The following is a 26,019-nucleotide window of genomic DNA, read 5'->3' on the forward strand; positions in this document are numbered from 1 at the left end:
GTGAGGGAAAACTGACAGATTTATGATCATATTCAAGTTAGTAATGACATGTTATATGATTACTTATTCAATCTAATGTTCTGGCACTTCATTGTGAATATGTCATCTTTTTTGGAGGGGGGGGATAAAACGACACCACATTATTTAGGGGTGCTTATGAATATTTCAGCTCCCATAAAATAGGCGTAACGATGCCAATGTCAGACACCAAACAAAAATTAGCACGTAACTCCTAATATTTTAAAGTAGTTTTTTTTTTTTTTTTTAATGATTTACAGTATTTGCACGTTTACCTAACTGTTCTAAATAAGGTCTTCAACTACAGTGAAGAAAATAAGTTTTTTTTTACACCCTGCTATTTTGCAAGTTCTCCCACTTAGAAATCATGGTGGAGTCTGAAATTTTCACCGTACAGGAGGTGCATGTCGACTGTGAGAGCGATAATCTAAAATGAAAAATCCAGAAATCACTATGCATGATTTTCTTTTTAACAATTTATTTGTGTGATACAGCTGCAAATAAGTGTTTGAACACCTGTCTATCAGCTAGAATTCTGACCCTGAAAAACTTGTTAGTCCGCCTATTAAAAGTCCACCTCCACTCCATAAACTATCCTAAATCAGATGCACTAGTTTGAGGTCGATAGCTGCATAAAGACACCTGTCCACCTCACACAATCAGTAAGATTCAAACTTGTAATATTGGCAAGACCAAAGAGCTGTCCAAAGACACCAAAGACAAAATTGTACACCTCCACAAGGCTGGAAAAGGATACGGAGCAATTTCAAAGCAGCTTGGTGAAAAAAAGGTCCACTGTTGAAGCAAACATTAGAAAATGGAAGAAGCTAAACATGATGGTCAATCTCAATCGGGGTGGAGCCCCATGTAAGATATCACCTCGTGGGGTCTCAATGATCCTAAAAAAGGTGAAGAATTGGCCCAGAACTACACAACAGGAGTTGGTCAATGACCTAAAAAGTTACTGTCGGTAATACACTAAGACGTCATAGTTTAAAATCATGCATGGCACGGGTGGTTCCGGATGGCCATCTTAAGTTTGCCAAAGACCATTTGGATGATGCAAGGGAGTCATGGGATCAAGTTTTGTGGTCAGATTACAGCAAAATAGAACTTTTTGGTCGTAATTCCACTAACCGTGCTTGGAGGAAGAAGAATGATGAGTACTATCGCAAGAACACCATCCCTACTTTGAAGCACGGGGGTGGTAGCATCATGTTTTGAAAGTGTCTTTCTGTGCATGAGACAGGATGAGTGCACTGTATTAAAGAGAGGATGACTGGGGCCCTGTATTGTGAGATTTTGGGGAACAACCTCCTTCCCTCAGTCAGAGCATTGAAGATGGTTTGTGGCTGAGTATTTCAACATGACAATTACCCGAAGTACACAGCCAGGAAAACCAAGGAGTGAGTGTGTAAGAAGCATATCAAGGTTCTAGCATGGCCTAGCCAGTCTCCAACCTAAACATAATAGAAATTCTTTGGAGGGAGCTCAAACTCCATGTTTCTCAGCTACAGCCCAGAAACCCCTGACTGATCTAGAGAATATCTGTGTGGAAGACTGGGCCAAGATCCCTCCTGCAGTGTGTGCAAACTTGGTGAAAAACTACAGGAAAGGTTTGACTCCTGTAATTGCAAACAAAGGCTACTGTACCAAATATTAATATTCGTTTTCTCCGGTGTTAAAATACTTATTTGCAGCTGTATCACAAAAATAAATCGTTAAAAAAATCATACACTGTGATTTCTGGATTTTTCTTTTTAGATTCTGACAGTGGACATGCACCTACGATGAAAATTTCAAACCCCTCCATGATTTCTTAGTGGGAGAACTTGAAAAATAGCAGAGTGTTAAAATACTTACTTTCTTCATTGTACGTATCGTTTATAAGTGCGAGAGGTTGTTGTTGCTGATGGCTGGGAGAGCTTGACTGAGCAAGATCTTGGGAAAGAGCTTGGTAAGGATGGAAAGGAGAGTGATGCTTCTATGGTTGCCACTGACTAACCTGTCACCCTTGCGTTTCCAGAAGGGTAGGATGACCCATCTGGTCCGCTGGGAAGGTTCTCTGACTCGCACACTTGATTGAATATGTGTGGGTGAACCACTCGATGATGCTATCCCCACCAAATTTAGCATCTCAGCAGTTAGTGCACAGATACCGGGGACTTGAGGACCCCTAAATAAACACACCTTAATATCATGACATCATGTCATAAATTCTAATGCTCCGCATTTCTGAAAAGCATTTTGTTGGAACTGTGGTTCTTCCAGCTATATAAACAAAAATGAGTTGAATTGAGGATACACAATTAATTCATTTAATAATATATGTTTTTATTTTTAGTACCGCCCTAGTAGAACTATCTGAGATTCCCTGTTCATGATTTGAGTGATTAGCATGATATACTGTATAATATGAATGAGTGTTAAATACAACAAGACGTACATGGCAAAAGATGCATATACGGGGTTGCTTGATCAAGAAACAACTACTAGTTTGAGGGTATGTGGTGGTGCGTGACTCGTTTGCCTCGGGAAGTGACCTTTTTGAGGACAGCTTTTCAGAAGAAATAGATCTGCTCATAACCACTGAAGTTTCCCGCAAATATAGGCATGTAGTTGTAAATCAGTGCCAAGGCCTCCTTTTCAGGGTCATCAAAGTTATGCAAACTTCTCCTCCCTACAAACAAATGGAAAAAAACAGAAATAAGACATGTGATTTGTGCACAACCTCTCTCTTACTCCCTTTGAACAAACTAAGAACTTGCTCATGTCATTTCACATGATGTGTTTCCAAATGATTACGAAGCTCCCATTTTTATCTGATTGTTTTTGAACAAACTTTCCACTGCTAAGTGTTTTTTATTCTTAAAAAATAAAAAAAAAATTAACATGCACTGGTCCAAATTATTACACACATAGACATTTCAACGTTCTGTACAACCGATGACTCAAAATGTATGCTGCTGCCATATAGTGCTTCCGTATAATCTTAGAATAATTGACATAATTATTTGGAATGTGATTAAAAACAGTAAAAACTACTAAATACCACAAAGTCAATAGGAATAGGCTGCAGCTCACCAGTGACCCAACCTAATGAGGACAAGCGCTATAGAAAATGGATAGCAAGATACACAATTGAAAAGTGCCACATCACTGCCAAATGAGGTCAAAAGCATATCCCTACTTGTTAGTGGTTAGACTATGTTAGAGGCTGACCTTCATTGACAAAAAACTGGGCCAGGAGTGACGACAGCTGGACAGCATGAGACGAATGGGGAAAGCTCAATTTGCTGTCCCACTGAAAACGGTTCACTTCTGGGTGCCACTGCACTCCATAGAAGGGGTATTTTTTGCCTGTGATTAGAACATATTATTAGAATATTTCATAGATCTTTGCATTACCACATAGACAAAAATATCGGGACCCCTGGACATCCTTCATACACGATGTGAAAATGGAGGAAAATAGACAGTTTTCCCATAGATTTGTTCAAACTAGCGTTCCCGAAGAGCAGGATGTACACAAGCTCAATGTAGTCTACAAATTCATAAAAGGGCAGGTATCCCAATTAAACAAATAAACCAATTACCGTGTTCTCTGTGTAGATAATAATAAATAATTTAGTCCAACAACATTTAGAGCCAAATTCCTCTACAGCAGGTATCTTTTATTCTATAGAACACAGGAAGGTGCAGGTTTAATAACAAAACGACATGACAAAAAAATAACAAACGATTATAAGAATAATACAAAAAAAAAAAAGTGAAATAAAGTATTAAAAAATATAAACAAAAGACATGTTTTAAACTCCTGCCTGGGCCTCGGAGGTACAAGTGGTCCCGGGTTACGAACTTACGACAAACCCTACTCACACTTACACGATTTGGACTCCACGACAGCGAAGTCTCGTCTGCCATTATGTCTCCAGTCATGTTTTTGTTTTTGTTGTTGTTGCGTAAATAGTACCTAGTTTCTGCCATGCCTCCTCGCCCAGCAGCGCCGCCGCCGTCCTGCAGTTGTCCTGCAGTTCCTGACTGCAAGTCCCACCCGTTGTCATCTCGGTTCTCATGTGTCGCCCGAGAAGCGCCCTTTTCGGTTTGGGAGCGTCATGACGCCTGCCCCAACCTCCAGTTCTCTTCTGACCGCTGACAAAGCGCCTTTTTCAGACTGGGCTCAAGCAGCCACCCGCTGTCATCTCCGGTTCTAATGTGTCCACCTGAGAAGCGCCCTTTTCGGCTTGGGAGAGTCATGACGCCTGCCCCAACCTCCGGTTTTTCCCTGGCCGCCGACAATGCGCCTTTTACAGACTTCCCACTTCCCTGTTCCCATGCTGCTGCTGCCGCTTCTGCTACTTCTCCTCTGGTGCAGACTCCTCTTGCGAGTCCCAATCTGTTTTTTTTTTTTTTTTTTTAGTTCGGACGACGGGCTTCCGTTAAGAAGCGACCTGATGACTGACATGATATCCCCCCCTCTCTCACCTCCCTACTCTTTCCACAGCGCCCCTTTCTCTCAGCAAAGCGACTCATTCGAGAATAAAGCCCAAATATTTGTATTTTTTCTTTTAGTTCGAATAGTGATTCAATATAATGGCATTTAACACCACGTACCACACAGTATCTTATTTTTTACTTGATCTTAATAATATGACGTATAATACATGTTTTTAGACAGTTATTTTGTATTTAGAGGTACTAAAAGGATAAATTCCGACTTACGTGGAAATTCGAGTTACATCGCCAGCCTAGGAACGGAACTCTTTCGTAACCCGGGGACTAGCTGTAGTTAAAAAAAAAAAAAAAAGGGTTCTTCTCGTGGGCTGGACCAGATACCGCATACTGTGCGTATATTATCCTTATACAAATGAGCAAGTTAAGATCATCCCCCTGGGCTGAGCAATGGGCTGTACACCGTGTAAAAATACTAGCAGGTGGCAAAGAGTAAACAATAAATTCCTATGGCATCTTATCACGGCTTTGACAATTCAAATGCATACAGAAAATAGAAGACACTTTGCGAATAAATATGAAAACAAAGTTCTACATTCCTCAAATTCACAGTTCGGCATTCACAAACTGAACCATTTGCACATTTTTGGGAGCTATATGCAAGACTGTATGTGTACCTTTCCACAATTTTCTGCAAAGTGGCAAAGCATTTTTTTTTAATGGCACAATACAGCTATCATAAAACTTACACCTACACAAACAATGATTCGCACATCCAATCCCAAATCTAAGAGAAGAGCTCTGTGTGCGATTTGTGGTTGACAGTCATCAGAACTGGATAGAAAAGATGGTGGTGCCCACTTTAGTTTCATTAAACTAGTATTAACAACCAATAGAATTCATGACAAGAGCTCAGTAAAACATTGCTCAACCTATCTATGACTGGTTGTAATTGTTGTCCCTGCATAGATCCAGCAGTTTAGGGTCAGTAAACACTGAAGCACTAATTGCTACATATGTCAGAGCCAGCGCCCAAAGCAGCTGACTTTCCCACCAGCACAACTCATCCACACAGGAAGCGTTGGTTCATTGATGTTCATTGCTTTAAACATGACTGCGCTGCTGCAGTAATTCTTCATAGTACTTCACATATAGTACGTACTGTACAATGTGTACCACATGATTCGAAATTTAGAAATGTTTGTATTCAAAAAGCTTGGATTCGTAGTAGTTTTACACTATAAAGATAGACAAGCTATGGTAAAGTTGCTATTCCCGATCGGGCATGATCCCTATATCTCACATTTGCACATATTAAAAGCTCCAATGTTTACTATTGTGACTGACATAAATTTGACATTCATGCATCAATGAAGTCAATTGTTGCGATTTCATTATTGGCATATTTTGTGATACATTTTTACAAACCTTCAATGGTTGAGACAAAGTGGGCCCCATTTTGACCAACATTTGTTGAGATGACAGAGAAGAAATCCATCAGCTCTTTATTTTGCATGAAGGCCTGGGGACAAAATATAGGACGTATTAATCAATTCGGTTTAAATAAGAAGTTGACAAAAATTTTATTTGACAACATCAAACATGCTCTGGTCTACTTTCACTGTGATTCCATAGTGATGAAAATGGCCAGTGAGAGGTTCTTCTTGCAAAGCCTTCATCAACTCCTTGGGGAAGGCAGCAAACATGCGACTGGAGAAGGCCGCTGTAAGGGCAACGATTAAAAGACATTTTATTTGTTGCTGCTTCTTTTGCAGTAACGCAAATGGAATCCACAGTAGCTATCACATGTTGCGCACAGAGAACATATGAACTGCTGCCCACTGGCAGAAGCTTTAGAGTCCCGTGCTGCAAAGGAATCTATAAATAAACTGTTCAAGAATTATATTCATCCCCTGACCCCAATTACTGTCTTTTTTTTTTTTTTCTCTTTCAAATAGCGGTTTTGTACAGTTATTAAAATGTAATTGTTAAATTGTATTTTATATATAAGACACCCTGGACTACACCAGTGTCCACACTGTGTCATTGGATATTTAAATCCAAAGACATGGTGCTCATTAGCCGGTAAAAACAAACTAACAAACAAACAACAACAACAAAACAGACTAAAAAACAAGGTTTAAAGCAAGAGGGGAAGGTAGTGGCTTATAGTCCAAAAATAACCTTTTTAATAAGTTCATAAGTATGTTATGTTTATTATATGCTTTGATGTCTTATTACATGTGAGAGAAAAATGAGAAAAACATTTCCTGATGTTGAAACAATGTTCGAATAATACCTCTTTCACAGCATCAAACAAATCTAAGCATTTTTGGCATGTGTAGCTTTACTGTCCGCTAAAAAAAAATGTTTAAATTCCTCTTTGCTTCCACGAAGTGGTAGGATTCAGTACTGCCACTCAATCTATGACTGCCCTGTATCAATCAAGATTCTACATGTACAGTATGCAAATATTGCATTTTCTTCTCTGAGGGTCTCAGCTGACTTTGGGCAAATGCAGGGATAAAACTAGTATTGCTAACCAGTCAATCACAGGGTACATATTGGGGTCATTCTAGAACCGAAGAAAAATTAAGGTTTTAGGGCAACATTTTTTTAAAACAGACTATAGTATTTATTTATTATTCGGTGTTATGTTTCCTGCAAAAATGGGGGTCGAATCACAAGGGAGTAGTTTTGGTCTCAACATTGGTAGGGACCATATTACAGCATAACCTTCATGGACACTATTTGCTAGGGACGGGACATTAATAAAACCAAACAGATTGGGTGAACAGAGGTCAGGGCTACATTTCCCACGAATATGAAGCTAATTATTTGATAGGCTGTATCAGGAGTGCTCATTACGTTGAAGGCGAACAAAAAAATATATACTTTTTTCTCTTTCTGGGATGGGTTGCTCCATGATTCTTAAATACCATTTAATTTTTTTTCAATGACCATAGGTAATTATCATTATGTTGTTTTATGTTGTGTGATCAACATATGAGGTTATGCAGCACCGTTTAAGTGTACATTGTTAATTATGTTCTGTGAGCAACATATGAGGTTATGCAGCACCTCCAGAACATATACGTAATTTTACTTTACTTATAGTGGCTGCTGCTGGCTGAAAAAAAACTTCTGATAACCCTCCTCTTCGAAGGGGGTGGAAAAGCTGGCATGTTATCAGCGATCGACATGTATTTCTGTCGGGGCTGTGTGGTTAGTGTGAGTGTGTGTGACGTGGCAGCTGTGGGTCAAGTCATCAGCCAATCAAACGTGCGTTTGAAGGGGGAAATAAAGGACTGGCACATTCAGCAAATGAAAAGGGGTAAATGTCTGAACATAATGAAATTGATTTACTTATAATTGGTAGGGCCAATTCTATCCTTACATTTGGGAAGACAATCTAAATTACCTATATAACTGAACCCATTATATAATTCAAATAAGGTTGCTTAAAAGTTGGTAGGGACAATTTAAGTATCCTGAAAAGTTGCTTCTGTTATGCCCATACCATCCCTATGCAAACCTACACCTTTGTCAAAACATCATAGATGCACTTCGACAACATGACACCTTTGTCATCTCATTTATTTTTTTATACATTTCTGCTGAGTCATGTACCTTCTTTCTGCTGAGTCATGTACCTTCTTTGGGGGAAAAAAGTGTTGGTTGACATAATTTCATAATATAATAACTAATATTTAAATTAGGGCTGTCAAAATTATCGCGTTAACGCGCGGTAATTAATTTTTTTAATTAATCACGTTAAAATATTTGACGCAATTAACGCACATGTCCCGCTCAGACAGTATTCTGCCTTTTGGTAAGTTTTACAGCAAGGTTTTTACTACTGTCTAACAGTGAACTCTTGTGGTCGCTTTGCGACATGGTTTATTGCTTTCTTGCCAGTTCAATATGGCTGCAGGACGTCTCGGGCTGGCGCCTCCATTGTAATGTTGTGCTTATATGATCCTTGGACAAGATTTGTCCGTAAGTATGGGTGTTGTAAAGAATGTACATATTATGTTAGTCAGCGAAATGTTATATTTTTTGTATGAGACGCTTTTTGTTTATGTTTAGTGAACCTGTATAGCGTGCTAAGCTAACGTTGTTGCTAATTCAATGCTTGTGTACTTTTTTTTGTAGTTTCACTACGGTCTAAAGAGGACAGTGGTTTGAGGCCATTTTATTAATAAATCAGATGAAAAAGGAAGAAGTCTGATTATTAAGGCGTCGTTCACTAGCTGTCTAGCTTTGGAAAAAGTAGACGCTTCGGAGTGAGGACAGCATAGACAGATTTAAATGACAGAGTGAAATGCCCACTACAGTCCTTATGTACCATATGTTGAATGTATATATCCATCTTGTGTCTTATCTTTCCATTCCAACAAATTATTTTACAGAATATATATATAATTTACAGAAAAATATGGCATATTTTATAGAGGGTTTGAATTGCGATTAATTGCGATTAATTACGATTAATTAATTTTTAAGCAGTAATTAACTCGATTAAAAAATTTTAATCGTTTGACAGCCCTAATTTAAATGTTTCTCATGAAACAAAATGTTTTAACTTTCCTTACATACTGTATTACCAGAGAACTGTGCTGTATCTTTTGCTAATGTGGGAGGAAGACAAAGCTGAATCAAACCCCAAACCTCAGAACTGTGAGGGTGACATCCTAACTGTATTGCACTAACAATAAGACAAATGAGTGACAAACCTCGAGTGAAGTTGAGGGATAGAGCCACATTCTCAGCAGTGACGTTTTCCAGCAGATTGTGACCAGAAACCAGGACAGTGAGAAGTTGCATTCCCAAGCACGTACCCCACACTGGGAAGTAATCCCCTGCATCATTGGCCTGTAATGTCATCATCATTTCCGAAATTTGGTTTAAAATGTCCCCTTTTTCAAAATACATTGTTTTTTTTTTTAAACTTGACAAAAACATTGAATGTGCCAAGGCCCTTTGTATTTTTACTCTAATACGGTCATTATATTGTATAGCCTTGTAGGCAAAAAGGTACTTTCTGATTCAGATTCATCCAGTTTACTGTCTTGCAAATATCAACTGTCCAACCACGTGATGTTTGAGCCAATCAGGAGAAAAAGGCGGGAGCTGCAGACATGAATCTGCTTGCATAGTCTGGCGGAATTCAAAGCGGGTTTTGTAGAGAGGTCGTTTTGTCTGAAATACACTCAATATCCTCATTAAAAGAAGAGCAAAGAGCATCACTTTCATTTTTGACGGGAAACAATGTTTGTCCAGGTTCCGATGAGTCATTGTCCAATCAACAGCCGTATTTATTTTTTGAAAGTTCTTCACACGAAACAGGTCTGGATTGGATTTTTACCAGATGTACAGTATATGTGGAATATATTCATGAAGATATACGGAACAATCAATCTGGTCTGCCAGGCTAGTCATTATAGGAAGAGGAACTAAAGTTAGGCTACTAACCTCAACAGCAAGCTGATAAAAAATCTTTGCCACCCTAGCAAAATCAGATGTCTCCAGATTGGAAGCTCCGCCGATGAGAAGGAGACTGGAAAAAAAATCACAAGTCAGCCCACAAGTCAGATGACTGATGATTTAATTAATGTTTGCTTACCCATTTATCCTACTAAAGATGTTTTTGTACTCAGCAGTTGTAAGAGTCAGTCTGTGTGGGTGAAGTTGGAAAATTGAATGAAAGGTTTCAGTATTTGGCTACAAATGATCACAACTGACTTGATAGGCATCACTCTGCAGCCTGCAGACTCGATGTACTTAACATAGGAGGCAGGAATGTATGTGCTCCCATACTGTTTCATTACTTCGTCTGAAACAATCTGAGTCAAAATACCTGCGAGGACACAAGAGGAAACACACAATCAAGTATAATTTAGCCTACAGTATGAAAGAGCTAGACACTTTTACAGGATGATAATAGTCCTTCAAATATACGGAAAAAATAATTTCTTGAAAAAGAAACGTTCTTTGTTTTGTTTCTGTATATGTCTTTTGGTGAACTCAAAACGCTAAGCCCCCACCACCTTTTCATTTTTTTAAACTGTTTTACTGAACTTAAATTGTCATTTTTGCTTACATTCTTGGATTCTATGTATAAATCACATCCTCCATCTCTTAATTTATATTTTTCCCTCATTTCCTCACATATAAATGCAAAACCTCAACTTTAACTACTTAAGAACGTAGGATATACATTGAAATTGAAGATAGTTTACATCCTTTTACTTTTCTATTTACTTTTTTATATATATATAATAAAGATATATGTAACATACATTAACAAAAATAAGTATAAATGACCTAAATTATGCAGTGAAATGGAATATATTTTGAAGATCATGCAAATATTGACTTTTTAAAAAATGACAAAATAAGTAGCCTAACATAAATGAGAAAAAAAAATAAGTCCAAAGTGCACTTTGACATGGAAGATGTTCCGAACCTCCCCATCAGAGCAAATAAAATAAATAAGCCTCTTCTACTCTTTCCTTTCTCTTAAAGATTTGATCAATTTTCTGTTGCATTTCTGTTCGCATTTTTTAAAAACTATTTTACTGAACTTGTCATTTTTGCTTACATTTTTGGATTCTATGTATAAATCACATCCTCCATCTCCTACTTTATATTTTCCCTCATTTCCTCACATATAAATGCAAAACCTCAATTTTAACTACTTAAGAATGTAGGATATACATTAAAATTGAAGATAGTTTACATCCTTTTACTTTTCTATTTACTTTTTTTTTTATATATATATATAATAAAGTATTGGCTATCTAGTGCCGTCAGTGGTAGCCATTGAGTTAAATGAGTGCCTGTTATGGTTAAAAATAATAATAATCCCATTTCGTGCATGAAAGAATTAAACCAGTTCTAGTCTATACAGTACTTTAAATATTTATTTTCATGTGTTAAACTTATGAATTAAAATTTAACATTATTCAGCTCTTAATATGCACTTTGAAAACTTATTTATATCAACAGTAAATAGGCTACATCTCAAGATGAATGGGAAGTCAGCTAGACCCAAAAAAGGAAGCTGTACCAGCAACACAACAATGAACACAGTGAAACACAGCTATTCAAACATTTATTTTCTAATTAAATTACTGCTCCGCAGTATACTGAAAATTAACTACGTTGTACATGTTGGGGAGAAAACCAGTCTCTCAACTCTTTGATAAGATGGAATACTGTGGCCCTGTGCCCATAATGCCGTCATCACTGATTGAACACTACTTACCAATCACAGGTCTATCATTTCCAGTGTACTGCTTGCTCCAAATCAGCTTGGACTGGTGGAAACTCAAAGATCCACAAACAAAAAGGACACATACAAAAATTGACAATCGCATTTTGAAGCCAGACTTGTCACAGATGAATCAATCCCTTTAGCAAATGAGTCAAGAGAAAGGTTTAAAGAGAGAGTTGTGAATAAGGAAGTGAAGTGAGTGCACACGTGACTAATCACATGCACACACATAAACTTTGAGGAGTTTGGAGTAAGCAAACATGTTCACAGGTTAGAGTGTTTTTGTTTTTTAATGGCTAGAGTGCTTCCTATGTACAGTATTTACTAACAGTATTTTGACCCGCTATATGATTTTTTTTTTCCTTCAAATTTTTATGACATTCATAGAGACCAGGGGTCTCAAAAGTGCAGTCCAGAAGGCAATTGTGACAATCTTTTGCAGCCCCCATTTGATAACAGAACTGCTAATTGTAGGTCACCCTCCCCCCATCTCTCCTGGTAGAGTGGGTGGCTGTTCATCTCAAGCTCAGGTCCTCTACTAGAGGCCTGGGAAATTGAAGGTCTTGCGCAGTATCTTTGCTGTTCCTAGGACTGCGCTCTACTGGACGGAGATGTCTGATGTTTTTCCATGTATCTGCTGGAGCCACTTCTCCAGTGTGGGGGACATGGCCCCAGTGCTCCTATGACCACGGGCACCACTGTTGATTTCACCTTCCAAGCTCTCCCCAGCTCTTCCTTGTGCCCTTGGTATTTCTCTAGTTTCTCGTGTTCCTTTTTCCTGATATTGCCATTGTTGTGGATGGCTACATCGATCACCACGGCTGTCCTCTGCTGCGTATCCATGATCACGCCGTCCAGTTGCATGGCCACAAACATCTTATCAGTCTGCATCTGAAAGTCCCACAGGATCTTAGCCCTCTCGTTTTCCACCAACTTGGGAGGTGTTTCCCATTGCGATCTAGGGGTCTCCAGTCCATACTCTGCGCAGATGTTTCTGTACACTATACTGGCTACTTGGTTATGGCGTTCCATATTTCTTTCTCTGTCAGTATCTGACACCCTGCTGTTATGTGCTGGACTATTTCAGGGGCCTCTTTGCACAACCTGCACCTGGGATCCTGCCTGGTTTGGTATATCTGGGCCTCTATTGCTCTGTTGCTCAAGGCCTGCTCCTGTGCTGCCATAAGCGCCTCTGTCCTGTCTTTTAGTCCAGCCCTCTCTAACCATTGGTCGGACTTGTTCAGATCTGACACTTTAGTTATCTGTCGGTGGTACAGCTCATGCAGATGTTCTTCCTCCCATGATGGTTCTTCCAACTCCTCTTTTCCCAGTTTCCAGAGCCTGATACATTCACTAAGTTTTCATCTCTTGGGGCCATTTTCGTGATGTATTCGTGGAGCTTGGTTGTTTCGTCTTGGATAGTGGTCCTTACTCCTGATGCTTAGTAACCCTCAGCCTCCCTCCTTGCGCTTAGTGTATAACCTTTGGATACTGGATTTGGGGTGAAACCCTCCATGCATAGTGAGCAGTTTCTGTGTTTTCAAATCTCTGGTTTGAACTTACTCCTTTGGCCAGCTTATTATCTCAGCAGGGTATCTGATCACTGGTAGGGCATAGCTGTTACTTGCTCGGATCTTGTTCTTGACATTGAGCTGACTTCTCAGGACCTGCCTTACTCGTTGCAGATATTTGACCGTTGCAGCTTTCCTTGTTGCCTCTTCGTTGTTACCATGTGCCTGTGGTATTCCAAGGTACATGTAGCTCTTCTAAACATATTCTATCCTGCCTTCTGGGAGTGCAACCCACTCTGTCCGGACTACCTTCCCTCTCTTAGTCACCATTCGACCACATTTCTGCAGCTTGAATGACACTACGATGTCCCTGCTGTAGATCTTGGTGGTGTGGTTCAGTGAGTCAATGTCTCGCTCACTCTTAGCTTACAGCTTGATGTCATCCATGTAGAGGAGGTGACTGACTGCGGCCCCATTCTTAAGTCTGTGTCCATAGCCAGTCTTGTTGATCACTATGCAGACCAGTCCAAAAAATGAACTTGGAAAATTTTGGCTCCACAAGGTTATGTTTGTTCCTTTCCTAAACCATAACAAGTGCACAAAATTTCACATTCATAGTCCTTTATTTAGTGTCCGCGCACGAGCCCTCAATTTGTCCACTAGTGACCGCTCTCTATGCGTTGCCCCCAGGGTGAGAGATAACTGATAAACTCCCAACTAAGTAACGCAAAATGAAAACAGAAATATGCGGTTTGACGAACTACAAACAAAGAAATGCGCGGTTTTTCATGCCTTGAGTTGTTAGGTTTGCGCCCTAGTGTGTCTTGTCACGTGATTCCCCATATATTTCACCTGTTGTGGCCTCTTGCTTGCGTCTTGACCGATCCGCTGCCTCTTGTATCAACCACCTGTGTCATTGTCACGTTACTCCATGTCTGTATTTAAGTACCCCATGTGGATTGTTGCGTCATTGTCGCTTCCTGTCCCTCCCAAGGTCTTTTCTCATCTCATGTCTGTTCCATGCTCCCATTGTGCCTGTATCCCTCAGTAAGTTTCATACCCAGTCTTTGTTTGAATTTAATTAGTACAGTACTTTGCTTTTTTGGCCTTTTGTTTGTACTTTGAGTTTTGTCTCCGGAATTAAAACATTTTTTAGTTGATCACTACCCTGCCTTGCCACCTTTTGTTTTCTGCATTTGGGTCCTCCATGCCCGCTCCCACGTCCTGACAGGTTTATTCAATTCAGATCACTTTTTCAGTTGATTGTGGAAAAGCAAAAGGAAACACCATTATGGAGGGCGCGGACACTAATTGCGTACTGAATGGCACAAAACTTCACACTTATGTCTTGTACCTAAAGACAAACAAAAATAGCCTTGTGGAGGAGAAATTCCAAAACTTTGACAAATAACCATTATACGATGGACTGGTCTAATACACAGTATTATAGCAGTAGTATATTTATATATTCTGCCAATGCAGAGGCACTGTCCCTGATATCCACGCGAAGTAGAGGAGTGTTAGAATAAATGTTTTCGTTATCGTTTTCCCTCTTTAACTAACTAACGAAACACATACTCGGTGACCTAAGCTGGCGGTGACTGAATTAAGGTACTGTTCATTTTTGAATATTTTTCTGCTGTAGTGATGAAACTTTTTTGTCCATTCAGATTTCAGCCACTGTTGCCAACATGCCATTAATTTACCGTAATTTCATGAGACAAGCAAAACCCAACTGTAGCAATTTATTCACAGAACCTTTGATAAGTGTGATGCGTTTCATTAAAATTTTTGTCAAGTTATTACTGTTGCTCAACAATAAATAATCCAAACAGTGTACATGGCATAGTTTTTGTGCTAATTTATTGCATTTAACCAAACCATAAATGGTCTCCATTTTTTTCCCAATTGCAAAAAAAAGTGGTGGTATTAAGAGGCGGACTGTCTGGTTGTTCCCTGGAAGGACCAATTGCACGGCGCATCACTGTAATGCACTAAAATTGGCGGTAACCATGTTTTGCTTCTCCACACAGCATCTGTTCATATGTAATTAATTCTACATTGAAGTTATTTTGTTGTGATATGGACAAACCAGTGGACAAAAAACCCCAAACAGTTTAAGGAAATAATGTTTTAATTGTGTGTTATTTACATTTTGTTAAACAATATTACAACCCAATCATTCAGAGGTGATCAATTAATTTTTGCTGGCTGTTCAATCTACTGCTTGGATTATTAGATAAACTACCAAGATGTTTTCACTTCATATAGGTTTAAAAAAAAAAAATGTCTGAACATAGTTATTTTACTATGCCCCCCCCCAAAAACAGAACGAGACTAAAAAATAAAATGTAAAATTACATGTTAATATGGCAAAAAAGAGAACAGACTTTTCCAAGAATAACATTGCGATATAGTAAAAAGAAAAAAAAAAAAGGAAAAAAAATCAAAAGAAGTTCTAAGGAAGTCATCATTTGGGAAAAAGTTGTCCGCACATGACTGATGTCTTCAGTTCATTAGAAGCACAAGAAATTATAGATCCTTACCTTTCAGCCCTTTTTTATAAAGTGCTTTTCAGACATAATATTACCAGGTAACGGTACCCGCAATCTACCTGACCCGTGGCTTTCGAACATAAGGAAATGTACCTAACTTTACCAGCTAAGCTGTGTTTATACTGGAGGAAATGTAGCGGTAGTTACACGGCTCGGCAGCTCTTAGCTGAGCTGGTAAATGCCGGTGTTCTGACGAACGGGTATCCCTTGTCGAAGTGGTATCCCCGCTGTTGATAGCAGCTTAATGTTGAACAAATCTACTTTACCTTTTGACATGTCTATTTACGCATATTATACATATATTACATATTTAAATATTCCTACTATGTCAATATTCTTTCTTGAACAATAAACACTATTAAAACTAGAGGTGTGCGAAATTTCCGATTCTTAGATTATTCGCGGTTTGGCCGTGGGAGATTCGAGAACGATTCACAAACATCCAAATTCCGATTATTGAAATATGCCAAGTAAAGCGAAATTAAAACACAGTCAGCGCGGTCTTCGGGACGCAATGAGGAACGGACCGAGAGTAAACATCATGCTTGTCATTAACTGGGTAATGACAATGCTCAACTCATGGCTCTGGCTCAATTCATGCCGCTAGATTAAAAAAAACACTAATACCTGACTGCTGCCGACAGCCGCTACAAACTACGCCCACATAATGCTACGGTAGATATCACATGTATAAAGAACTAGATGCGAAATGACAGACTCGGCGGCATTAGCGGCACATTTATAGAAAACTAGATGCGAAATGACAGACTTGCCAGAATTAGTAAACAGCCACCATTTTAAAGCAGTAGACTTCCCTGGAGGGCTGTTGAGCGAACCTTCCAAGCGAACATAATTAACTTTTTATCCAAAATACTCCTAAATCGGCAAAATCTGGACTTGAATCTATCTTTAAATGATGAAACAGTCATAAAACTTTAACATGTCGAAAGTAGACAGAAGGGAAATTATGGAATAACGGGAGCAATTTTAACAACTTTAACCATTGATTCACAACATTAAATTAATTGAATGTAGTTTAAAGCTGCTGATACAGAATGGGGACTTGCGTATTTTATTTACTGTTTTTAACTTTTAACTTGATAAGTAAATAGTCGTTTATTTAAGCTCGAGAGGACTTTTGTACAATTTTTCTAAGTAATGTACAAAACATTAAAAGCAGCTGGGGGTGGGGGTGCATCAACAATTGATTTATAATCGAATTTTAGCCTCTGAATCACATTCGAATCGTTAGGTGCCCAAAGATTCCCCCTCTAATTAAAACCCAGGTGGCCCACATGTTTACTGTTTATCAGACAACGTTAACGTCCAAACGATATTGTTTCGCAATATCATCAAGACTCTATTGTGGTCTTCTGGGCATATATGTAATTGCTTACAGAGTTAAGCGCAGGCATGAAAATCGGTCAGGGGTTAAAAATGTGAGAAGGGTGTGGAGGAAATACTGTATGTTCCAGTACACTGTACAACTAGGGTTGTCCCAAACGACTAATTTTCTCCCGATTAGTGAGTCGACTACTTTTACGATTAGTCGACTAATCTTACAAAAAAATGTGTTCCTTTTTTTAAATAATTTAGAAATGAAATTTTTGATTACGCTTATTAATTCACAAAAAAATTTTGGAACAGTTAAATTCTTTATTAAAGTACAAATAAACACGTAAATAACAACAATAAATAACAAATAAACAATGAGGTCAAATGCTGATAGCATTAACAAGCGCAAAAAAATGAAATGCAAACCGATTCAGAACACTGACTTTGCCCTTTCAACATGATTCAAAATTCTTAAAAAAAAAAAATCTATCATTAATAATATAGTATACTACTATATATAATAGTAGTGTAATAAATATTCATTGCGAATAAGATTTTTCATAAAAGGTGTCATTTTAAAGCTATTCTTAGAATCTAAATTCTGAAGTATGTTGAATTAATTCCAGAAATCGTAATTTATATGATGAACTAAGCCTGTCGCAATATGCAACAATTCCATTTATCGCACGGTAAATAAAAATGAAGGCAATAATTTTTCCGCTGCTATTTATCGCCTCGTGTCCACCTGCGTGCACGCGTGCGGCTGACGTGCTGTTAAAAGTTCGCCTTCCTCGTTACCAACTACGCAAAATGCATTTTAGTTTTTAGTTTAGTGCAGTTTAGGTTTAGTGCAGGTGGAGAAAAAAAAAAGAAAAGGTGACGCTTACCATTGAAATGAAGATGTGAATGATAGCAAAATATAAGCATGGTGTGTGCATCGATGAACTGGGTAGGAGAATGCCGATCTCGGCCGGCGGTCCCCCTCCGTTCGCCAGTTAAGGTGACAGTTGTTATTGTGGTAACATCGCCTAAGAAATCGCCAGCTTCGTCAGGTTTCAAATCATTTATTCCATCAACTCGCCGAGTGTCCACTGCTGTTGACGCCAGGATCGAAACCGAAAGTAAAATAGTGCTCTCCTGCTCACCGTCAGCCCCGCAGTGCGTTCAGGTACAGCAAAAAAGTCTGCCACATTAGAAGCCGATTTGTTACATTATTACAGGTACTGTACTGTATTATTGTTATTATTGTTATTATTGCTATTATTATATTATTGTTATTCTGATTTTTATTCATATTTTATTTGTTTTGCTCTTTGTAATTGCTATTTGCAATAGTTACAGCAGTACTTATTTAGGATGTAGTGTGAGTTTTAGGACTGTGGAACGAGTTATTGGAATTATAATGTATTCTTTTGGGAAAATCCTGGTCGACATACGACCATTTCGACTTACAAACAAGCTCCTGGAACGAATTAACTCCGTATTTAGAGGTACCACTGTATTACACATGGAATGCCATAGCAGAAGCTATGAGAGGAAACGTTTTCATTTGCCTAGACGCTTAAATTATTAAGTGGAATTTTATTTTTATTAAAAAACACATTTTATTTCTTCTGTGTTTCTGTGCAGTATTAATATTGTTGTCTTTTACTTAAGAGGCATGGTCTATTGTTTTAGTTGTGATTTCCTAAAAAGCATTTTTTAATTTAAGAGTAAACATTTATTGCGTTTAAATGGGTGTACATGATCTATTAATAAATACTGTATTCTCACAGTGTTATTGTAATTTTTTTTTTTTTTTTTAATTGGGGGGGGGTGCAATAATATCGAATATCGCAATAATTTATTAAATAAATTATCGCACACTAAAATTTGTTATCGCGACAGGCCTATGATGAACATGACATGCTTTTATTTTGAAATGTTCACCGAAAGTACGTTCGCTAAACCACTAACCGTAAACTTTACACTCAGCAAAAAAAGCTCTTTTTGTCATTGCATGTGGTGTCAGTAATCTTTTCCCTTTTTTTTTTGTTTGCAAATGCTGTTAACGAGAGAATTTTCATGTTTGAAGTGTCACCTTTTAACCCCAAGTTTGCGTTTTGGAGAAGACTGCCAAAGTTTTATAGCAGCTTAAAGTAGGTTGTCTTTTTCCCCCATTAGCCTCAATGTAGCAATATTAACGTTTACAGCAGGGGTGTCCAAACTTTTTGCAAGGGGGGCCAGATTTGGTGTGGTAAAAATGTGGAGGGCCGACCTTGGCTTACATCCTTTACGTATAACAATATATTTAGGGAAATGTTAGCAAGCCATTCTGTGTGTCACATTTGCTTTTTTTTTTGTTTTTGTTTGTGCTGAAACGATGAATCGATTAACTCCAGTATTCGATTAAAGAAAAAAAGATTCAAATTAAATTTTGCTGCTTCGAGTATTCGTTTAATTAAAGTGATACACTGCCCTCTGGTCTGCCTCATTTCACATGGATGAATCCAGCTGCTCCATGTTAAAACCAACATAAGCCAAATTTTTGTTTGAGCTTTTTTTTTTTTTTTTTTTTTTTTGTGCATTCGTAATTTAGTGTATTGGTATATTTAGCAGTTTTTTTTTTTTTTTGTGGGAATATGTGTCTGAACCATTTGTCAAGAGCATTGTAAAAAAACAAACAAAAAACAAACGTTAGTATTTTATAGCATTTAAGCTAGCAGACATTTGCTATGTAAGTTAGCCATTGTTCTTTTGTCAATCCTTATTTTTTATACCGTTTGAGGCTCCGCTCAGGTATTTTAATTTTTCATGTTCCTTATCCGATTACTCGATTAGTCGAACTAACTAGTTCATCGATTAATCGACTACTAAAATAATCAATAGCTGCAGCCCTAATTTTTTAAATTAATAATTTCAACAATCTCGCAACTAGCCTTTGTGGCGTTGTCTTTCAACTCTCGAGCTCTTGTGAAATACTGCTGTTATATGTAATGTAATAATGTAATAATGCTGCTGTAAAATTAAACTAGCTTCAAGTTGCTTCAATTTCTCACTTCTTCCCTGTAATCTTTTCGTACATGTCAGCGTGTCTTGTTTGGTAATATCGCCTCTGGTAATATTGGCTAACATTGAACTATTTAAAAACAGTGCACTGTCTCTTTGCAAATGAGGCAGACACAGCTGTTGCGTATTTTAGTGAAGAAATAGTCCAATTTCCACCTATTTCTGAAGCGTCGGCCGTCGCAGTCAAAAGTTTTTGTTGACTGTCGCCATTTTAGAAAATTGGGAGTAAAGGGTCACACGGGGTAATGTTGCTTAGAGTGCTGCTGCCTTTTAGTGGGTAAATGAGGATCAGCATTTAGTGTGTAAGCTACTTCATATGCTGGTAGCAGTACTGCTGACCAATATATTAAGTCTATGCGGGCCAGATGTTAATGATTATTATGACAGAGGCTGGGGGCCAGATGAAATTTGACCGAGGGCCGCATTTGGCCCCCGGGCTGGACTTTGGACATGTCTGGTTTACAGTGTTTAATATAGATATATTTCCTTATTTTGTATGTCTGAACTTTAATTCTACAGCATGTTGATGACCAATAAACATCTGTTAAAGGAACTGGAGTCTCATGTGCCATCAGCACGCACGCACAAATGTATGCACAAGCTCGGCGATAAAACGCAGCTGTGAAAATTACCACCCTCATTTTTATTTTCCGTGCTATAAATGGACTCATTGCATATCGCAACAGGCTTAGCAACTTCAATAAAAACAATTGTTACTTTATTAGATGGACTTACGATCTGCCAGCTTGTTGTCTCCTGTTATCTTTCAAAATTACAACTGGGTGACGGCGCTTTAGGTGTTCATTCACAGCCGACGTGCAGCCAAGCTTGGCGTGGAAGAGACAGTGTACCCCCCTTTGTTTCGTTGAAATAAGTCAATGTTTTGGCCACTCTGGTGCACTTTTTTGGCTTTGAGCTGCTTTCCCCGCTTGCATACCAAGCGCGTCCAACATTAAAAAAATCTCCCGACCCCCCTGTAAAAAAAAAAAATTCTCCTCGTATCTACACAATTCACGTAGGTCACCCTTTTTGACTTCACGTTGAACTTTTGCCGAAAGGTGAGAGATTTTCATGCATGTAAGTGGTCAAAAAGCTCTATAAAATGGAAGGCCGTGGTTGTCGTGCGCATGCTCAGTAGCGCTTTGGATATCAATTCGACCGGGATACCCATTCGTCAGAACACCGGTACATTACCAGACTTCTTCATCAAAAAGGGGCTCAAGTAAACCATGAAATGAGGTATGGTGCTGTATTACATACTGTACAAATGTCTCCAACTCTCCATATGAGTTGAGCATGCTGAGGGTTCTAATATGCAGCCAAATTACCTCCAAGCATATTTATGTTCTTACAAACATCTTGATACACAGCTGCCAGCAGCTCCTCCTTTGACTTCAGTCCATCCAAAAATACTGCAATATAAACAAAAAAATTTGATTTTCTTATTTACACATGTTTTAGTTATAATTTGATCTTCATTCTATACATTAAAAAAATAAATCACAGATGTAAATGTGTCAATATTCAAACAGCGCATAATGTTAAATCGCCTTACCATACTATACTATTCAATACTTTTCAGGGATCTTAACCATTGTTTTTCACACCTTCTGCACCATTGTATTTTTACTATTCTGGGTGAAAATAACATTCTTTAGTCTGAAAATAATTCTACCAGGTAGTAAAATATTGGACATCTGTATTTAAGAACAAGTATGGAAGAATTGGCTTTGAATTTCAGACAACAAAATTAGGGCAATTTTTAGGAGGGCATCCCGTATAACTCAACTACAGTGGATAAAAGGAGACACACCAATTCCTGTCACTGTGTTTTCCATCTCCTGACGGTTCTTCAGGTACATTGGCCACACGTGTCCGTCGAAGTAGCCCGGAGGGTCAGGCGGCTTGTACACCCTCGAACTGTTCAAAACAATGTTAGTGTGTTTTAAAGTCATTCAACATGTCAAAAAAGATACAATCAGCAGTACCTTCGTCTCTCCTTGCAGGTGACATACGGTATTTCCATGAAATATCTTTTATCCATCATCTCATTTAAAGGTCTGTTAACAAAGGTCCAAACCATCAATTTATTTTGCTGCTGTTTAATAAGAGCATTCAAAAGTTTAGAGAAGGTCAAAGTGGAATTTAAACCAAAAGCTAGTCCTGGCAGTCATTATAGCAATACTTTTTAACCTGTGATTGAATATCAGGAACCCTTCAACAATCAGCACAAACACGTGGTCAGGTGATGACATCGTACTCCCAGCGTTCTGACCCGCTTCCTTTAAGAAAGCTTGCGGGTTTGTTCTCCAGGCATTGACCTGACTCATCATGGCATCCATGTGAAGAGCATCAAGCACTAGACGTGTCGTACAGGAATTTGGGAGTCAATTTTGTTAAGACTTCAGATGTTGCACTGTTAATAAAACTTCTCTTACTGTCATATTGCTTGAAGCCATTTTCATTCACTGGAACCACAGAATCATCCTGGACAAAAGACACAGTGAACGCATATTTGTTCATATGTTTAATGTTTCCTTCTTGAGTTTACTTTATTCAATTAAAAAATCGCTATTCATAGTCACAAAAAAACAAAAACAAACCTAAACCTTAAAAAATGCATCCTGTGCAACGATGCAGCTGTTGGGTATCTTCTGCATTAAACTTTTGGAAAGTGTAGATTTTCCTCCATTGGTCATGCTGAAAGGTAAAAATCATTAAAAAACGATGATTTTCACTGTTACTTCTTCCATCATTCATTGCGAAAAATATGCAGAAAAAAATGGAGTAGTTTATGAGGGGAATAAAAAGTCGCGTTTAGTACTCACCCACCAACTCCCACGATTAATGTCTTCATTTCCACTTACAAGAGTCGTTCGAGGACGTCAGCATTAGCCTGCTACACTAACACCTAAATTTAAAAAGCATATTTAGCGAAACGTGCATAATTTACGACAATGCATGAATTAAACTTGTGACGGTTGCGGTTTTAGCTAGTCTCACTGAATATTTACAATCATTCATTAACTTCCGCCTGCTGATTTTGCTGATTGGCCGGTTCAACTGTGACGTCAATCCTGAACAGCAAACTTGACAACAAATGTTCTTTTTGGTTGAATTTGAAAGACATTATTTGTTACTTTTTTCCCCTCAAGCCTCGGGTAAAAAATCATAATAATGAAGCAGATGTTTGAAAACATGTAACTCTGAGAAAAAAAAAAGTTCCTTTTGCTTCAACCCTGACCCCTTAATTTATATAGCCTATTTTGTGTGTGAGCGGGGGGGGGGGGGGGGGGGGGGTGTATGTGTGTGTGTGTGAGCGTTTTCTAAATGTATGTGAACCGTTTACCCTGTGTTTGTGTTTTTGTATTTGTTGTGAATAAAGTTTAAAATATGTGTAGAACTAGAAACTGCAATTTCGGGAGAAATTACACCTGGGTCTTTCCTCAGTGTAGAATAACATTTTATTTGTTGTATGGTTGCTCATACTATATAAGTAACTTTTGTTTGAGTTTAATTGCCTAAAACAGCTAATAGTGTGGCGGTGAATGTAAAAGCATAATATTACACTACGCGAGCAGGACTGAACGGGCTGTCGCAGTTTGGCGCAGCTCAGACGGCACGCAGGTCAAGGTGGAAGCAGATCATCCTCCTCTCATCATCTCATGAGAACCTAACTTGCTCGAAACGCACCTCATCTTTTGGGTTTAGAAATGAATTCACACACCTAGGAGAAAAAAACTTATTGAAGAGGGTCCTACAAAAAAGGAGGTGCTACTGAGCTGTGCAACTACGCTGTTATTCAAAAACAAAATCAATCTTCTAATTGGACCAATTTGACAAAGTGGGCCAAATCTCGTGGCTCTACAAGCTGCCTAAGTCCCAGAAAAAAATCTACTTCCTTTTAATGGCAAACAAACAGTCGTCCCGGCAACAGACAGAGATGTGGACATGGGCCTTAAAATGTAATATTACAAAAGGTCTTGTAACTGCAATGAACAACCGGAAAAGAACAGGACATCATAAGTAAAATGAGTGTCTTTCTATGGCCACTAGTTGGCACTGCAGAGTTGATGCAAATAACCCCTACAGGATCTTTCAGGGTACAGACTCTTATCAAGCACGGGAAGTTTGGCGTAGATATGTCTTTTGACTGTTCAAAACTTGTGGCGAGACAAAATGGCGACGGTCATTTTCACTTTCCTGTTTGGACCTTTTCTCTCTCTCTCAATATTTTTCATCAGGCACCTGAGCACGTGTCTTAAGGCTCCTCAGATGCAGGTTTGAGGTCAGCTTTTTTTTTTCCCTTGGAGGAGGAGCTTGTGCCGTTCAAAAAAAAAAAAAAAAAAGGGCGTTTCCTGTTCCCAGCAGGGTGCGCCAGGCCTAATGGGTAATATTTCAATGCAGTCATGTTCAGGCTAGAATACCTCACGTACATGCCAGATATGAAAAAGATTGAACCTTGTATCATTTACTGAATTTGGCGTGTTGCCCCAAAAAATGGCTGACTTTGGCACCCCGCAGGTCAGGCCCATGAATGAAAACACACCATTTTGATAACTTAATATCTCACATGTCTCATGAATAGTCTCACAAATTTTGAGGAGGATCCAACTAACTCCTTAGGTGCCAATATCTCAGACATGCAACCTGTAACTCGATATAAATTTCACAATCAATCCATAATACCCAATTTCCTGCTGGGTTTGGAAAGGGTGCAAGAGTCTTTCTGGAGCAGTTTCGCACAAGGTATCGACTCCCGAATTTCATCGTTCTACAATGAAAAAACCTAATAGAAGAGGTCTATTTTAAAAATTCAAGGGGGCGCCACTCAGCCATTTTGTTATGTTTTTTCGCAAGGTTGCAAAATTATCAAAATATGCCAAGCCGCATGTATGTTCAAAGTTTGGTGAGTTTCCGTGCATGTTAAGGCCATAGACGGAGTTTGACTTTTGGGGCAGGGGGGGCACAACATGTTGATGACCCCGAAACGCAGTGTCAGCAATAAAATTAACTTACAAAAATATTTATAATAATAAGTTGACAATGAGCGTTTTTTGTTTCCCATCATGCTTGAGGGGAATTCTAAATCAGGCTGCTTAGGCAATACTTTTCGCCAAGGTCGTCATCCACTGAATATGGAACGCCCGCCGATGTCGTGCCAATGTAGTTACCCCAGTCAAAAATTGTATCCCCTGGGTGGAACCATATGGAGGTAGATTTGTGTCTTTATTATTCAATCAAAGAAAACGTTGCTTCAATCAAAATATATATTTTCAATCCAAAAAAAAAGTTGTTTCAATTTTAAAAAATGTGTTTGAATGCAAAAATAAATTTGAAACAAAAAAAAATGCATGTGAAAGCTATTTTTCTTTGATCTTTTTTGGGGATTGTTTTTTGTTTTGTTTTTTGATTGATTGAAGCAACTTTTTAATTAAAGTAATGTTTGTATGTGTTTGGGGCACATTTTGGCTAGGAAATGTTTGTCTTTATTAGTCAATAAAAAAATAAGTTGCTTCAAAAAAATATATTTCCAAAAAGAAAAATCACTTCAATCAAAAAAAAAGAAGAAAAAAAAATCAATCATAGAAAATGTTTTTGAATTGAGATTGAAAAATTTGCATTTGAACACTTAATTTTTCATTGAAAAAGTTTGATTGAAGCAACCCTTTTTGTGTTTGGGCCATATTATCGGAAGGACATTTGTTTCTAAATCATTCAATCCCAAAAAAAGTTGCTTCAATCAAAAAAAAAAAAAAATTTCAATCAAAGAAGAAAATCATTTGAAAAATAAAATTCCCCTCCCCTAATTTTTTATTTA

General features: G+C 38.2%; 2 protein-coding genes across 2 annotated transcripts; both read right to left on the reverse strand.

Moving 5' to 3' along the window:
* Positions 1–1,900: 1,900 nt before the first annotated feature.
* Positions 1,901–11,896, reverse strand: LOC130913519 (gamma-glutamyl hydrolase). Its single transcript, XM_057832194.1, has 9 exons — positions 11,741–11,896; positions 10,216–10,330; positions 10,097–10,147; positions 9,946–10,030; positions 9,207–9,345; positions 6,087–6,193; positions 5,899–5,992; positions 3,241–3,378; positions 1,901–2,698 (listed from the first exon to the last, which is right to left on the reverse strand). The coding sequence occupies exons 1-9, from the start codon at positions 11,850–11,852 to the stop codon at positions 2,580–2,582; spliced, it is 960 nt and encodes a 319-aa protein (XP_057688177.1). The 5' UTR covers positions 11,853–11,896; the 3' UTR covers positions 1,901–2,579.
* Positions 11,897–15,368: 3,472 nt separating this feature from the next.
* Positions 15,369–23,220, reverse strand: nmrk1 (nicotinamide riboside kinase 1). The gene is made up of 7 exons (XM_057830834.1): positions 23,027–23,220; positions 22,808–22,898; positions 22,637–22,685; positions 22,392–22,557; positions 22,187–22,258; positions 22,012–22,118; positions 15,369–21,610 (listed from the first exon to the last, which is right to left on the reverse strand). Exons 1-7 carry the CDS (start codon positions 23,053–23,055, stop codon positions 21,507–21,509), a joined length of 618 nt encoding a protein of 205 aa, XP_057686817.1. The 5' UTR covers positions 23,056–23,220; the 3' UTR covers positions 15,369–21,506.
* Between the last annotated feature and the right edge of the window lie 2,799 nt (positions 23,221–26,019).

This window comes from Corythoichthys intestinalis, chromosome 3, assembly GCF_030265065.1.
Source record: "Corythoichthys intestinalis isolate RoL2023-P3 chromosome 3, ASM3026506v1, whole genome shotgun sequence".
NCBI classification, from domain to species: Eukaryota; Metazoa; Chordata; class Actinopteri; order Syngnathiformes; family Syngnathidae; genus Corythoichthys; species Corythoichthys intestinalis.

Excerpts from the sequence above, each read along its gene's own strand:
- nmrk1 (XM_057830834.1), bottom strand. The coding sequence starts at position 23,055 with ATGAAGACATTAATCGTGGGAGTTGGTGG. Across the intron at positions 22,899-23,026 it reads TTAATCGTGGGAGTTGGTGG|CATGACCAATGGAGGAAAAT; the intron begins GTGAGTACTAAA and ends TTTACCTTTCAG. Across the intron at positions 22,119-22,186 it reads ACCTGCAAGGAGAGACGAAG|TTCGAGGGTGTACAAGCCGC; the intron begins GTACTGCTGATT and ends TGTTTTGAACAG.
- LOC130913519 (XM_057832194.1), bottom strand. The coding sequence starts at position 11,852 with ATGCGATTGTCAATTTTTGTATGTGTCCTTTTTGTTTGTGGATCTTTG. Across the intron at positions 10,331-11,740 it reads AAATGATAGACCTGTGATTG|GTATTTTGACTCAGATTGTT; the intron begins GTAAGTAGTGTT and ends GTGTCCTCGCAG. Across the intron at positions 9,346-9,945 it reads TTTATCAGCTTGCTGTTGAG|GCCAATGATGCAGGGGATTA; the intron begins GTTAGTAGCCTA and ends ATGACATTACAG.